At 38.8% G+C, this 2,358-nt stretch overlaps 1 protein-coding gene across 1 annotated transcript in view; it reads right to left on the reverse strand.

Annotated features, from left to right (window-relative positions):
• Nucleotides 1-1,889: 1,889 nt before the first annotated feature.
• Nucleotides 1,890-2,358, reverse strand: part of gpc1b (glypican 1b) — a 75,934-nt gene continuing 75,465 nt past the window's right edge. Inside the window, exon 9 of the mRNA XM_030775529.1 lies at nucleotides 1,890-2,098. Coding sequence (XP_030631389.1) covers nucleotides 1,890-2,098 — 209 coding nt within the window. The remainder of the gene's footprint in view (nucleotides 2,099-2,358) is intronic.

Here is a 2,358-nt window from a genome sequence, read left to right on the forward strand (position 1 = left end):
TTTACTGAAGCGAAAAAAAAAAAAAAAAAAAAAAGAAAGAAAATTTTTAAAAAAAAAGTCACCAAAAAAACATTCTCTGAACGTTGCTACAAAGTTGTCACAACGTTACTGTCATGTATTACACCTCCAGAAGAGATTTCTTAGCATTGCTGCAATCATAAAAGAAAATGATACATGAAGAAAGAGACAGAGAAAGAGAGAGTGAGAGAGAGAGAAACTGAGATTTTAGTTGAAAGCACATCCTAATTATTCATAAATCATAATCTATATCATCATAAGCAATCAGTGGCATAGAAAGAAGACATTTGTTTTGTTTTTTTTACTTTTATATAATAGAGTGGTTAGACAGTGCACTGCTTTCCCAAATGGTTTAAACTACTGTCGGGAACTAAAAACACACACACACAAACACATACATACACACACGCAGTATGCTCTCTCTGTCCGACAGTTCCTCCCATACCTTCACACTCAGTAAAGAATCACTCTTCAGTATCAGTGGGGGTGGGGGGGGGGGGGTTCTGCCAGCATTTCAATTCTAACACAACCCTCACAAGAGTGTTAGAGACAGTCTGATATTTCACTGCGCAGTTTCACAAAGCTCTGGTTTCTTTCTTTCTTTCTTTCTTTCTTTCTTTCTTTCTTTCTTTCTGTCTGTCTTTCTTTTTTTCTGTCTTTCTTTCTTTCTTTCTTTCTTGGTGTGTTTGTATTTCTGAAATGACGGGACATGGTGTGTTTGTCCCGTAGTCGCCATGTTTCTGGGGCCACTGAAATTCACATGAAATCAAACAAACAAACAAACAAAAAAAATTGAACAACAACAACGAGAACAACAACAACAACAAAAAAAAAGAACAACAAAAAAATGGTATGTGTCTGTTTTTCCTTTTGCTGGTGAGAGCAGAGCTGAGCTGAAATGAGGGCTGTTTTTTTTTGTTTTTGTTTGTTTTTTTGACTAGGAAGAAGACATGGCATAATGGTTTACGTGTACAGAACTCTTTCTGGACATTGTTATGTGCTTATTCACTCCTATCTGTAATAAACGTGTTTATTCACATAAGTTCCCACTCCGCTGTTTGCTCGAGGCTTCAAACATGTGAGCACTAGCCGTCAAACCTGGGACACTGGTTACTGAGTTTATGGATTTATTAGTGTTGCTGTTAACATAGTTTAATTATAAAGAAGAGCAAATTGATTCAATGAGGCTCCGCTGAGAACAGTTTAGTCAAAAGGTTATTCCTTTCCATGTACAATTTATAGGGCGTACTGGAGTGACGGAGACTTCAGTGATTAAAACTATCTCAATTCAAACATTGAATGTATAACTTAATAATAATAAACAAATGCATAACTTTTCGTCCTCGTTTTAATCTTTTGTTTTTTTTTTAAATCAGGTGTTTATAAGTAGATGTAACTGCACCAAAACAAATCAGTAATTCAGAGGCCAACTGGGAAAAGAGGAGAACCACTTTTAACTTCAGCTCAGTGTTACCGTGACGACATTGTCTCCATGTTTGTCGTTATTCAGCTCAGATATATAGATCTATAGCTAGAGATAGTCATTTTTCATGTCAGAGGAACAGACCCTGAACACCACAGACAAAAAGACCAGCAAAAGACCAGCTCTAGTAGTGCCATATATTAAAAACAAACCAAAAAAAAAAATAATAATCACCCTAAAAATTTAAGAGTATTCCATGTTGTTCTTATCCAAGACAAAAGGAAGTCCATTCCTCTATTTCGTTTATTGTTTGTTTGCATTTTTTCTTTTCTTTTTTTCTTTTTGGCAAAGTAACTTAACCCCCCGCCCGCCGCCCACCCCCCCCCCCATTCCCCATTAATCCACCCCTGTCCTATACTCAGTCCCGATTGGTGGCACTGCCTGTCAATTATCGCCTAAGCAGTAATGTGACCAATAAGAGAAGGTAGAGAGCAAAGCTGGGAAGGTTCTGGTTGGCTGTTCCCTTCACCACTCTCTTGTTTTCTGGGGGGTAAGCGTTGATCACGGTTCGGTCTTCGTTGATGATGTTGACACGTGGTTCCCGAGGGCAGGAATCATCAGCGCACGATCCACTTCCTGATCCGCTGACATCATCACCTGGGGACACAAAAGTCCGTCAGAACGAGATGCTTCATCATCCTTCCCCTTGAAAACATTAGCAAAGCTATTGGGGAAATAAAACGTAGGCTGGGAGAGATGGTAACCAGGAGGCTCTGGCTCTAACAGACAAACAGTTTCCTTTTCGCCCATATGTTTTGCAGAAACAACCAACAAAGAGGAGGACTTTGTTTCACCTAAACCGAACGTACAAGTCAACATGGCCACTTTGCTTATGTTCAGGGAATAAAATACAGCCC

Source organism: Chanos chanos, chromosome 5, assembly GCF_902362185.1.
Source record: "Chanos chanos chromosome 5, fChaCha1.1, whole genome shotgun sequence".
NCBI lineage: Eukaryota > Metazoa > Chordata > Actinopteri > Gonorynchiformes > Chanidae > Chanos > Chanos chanos.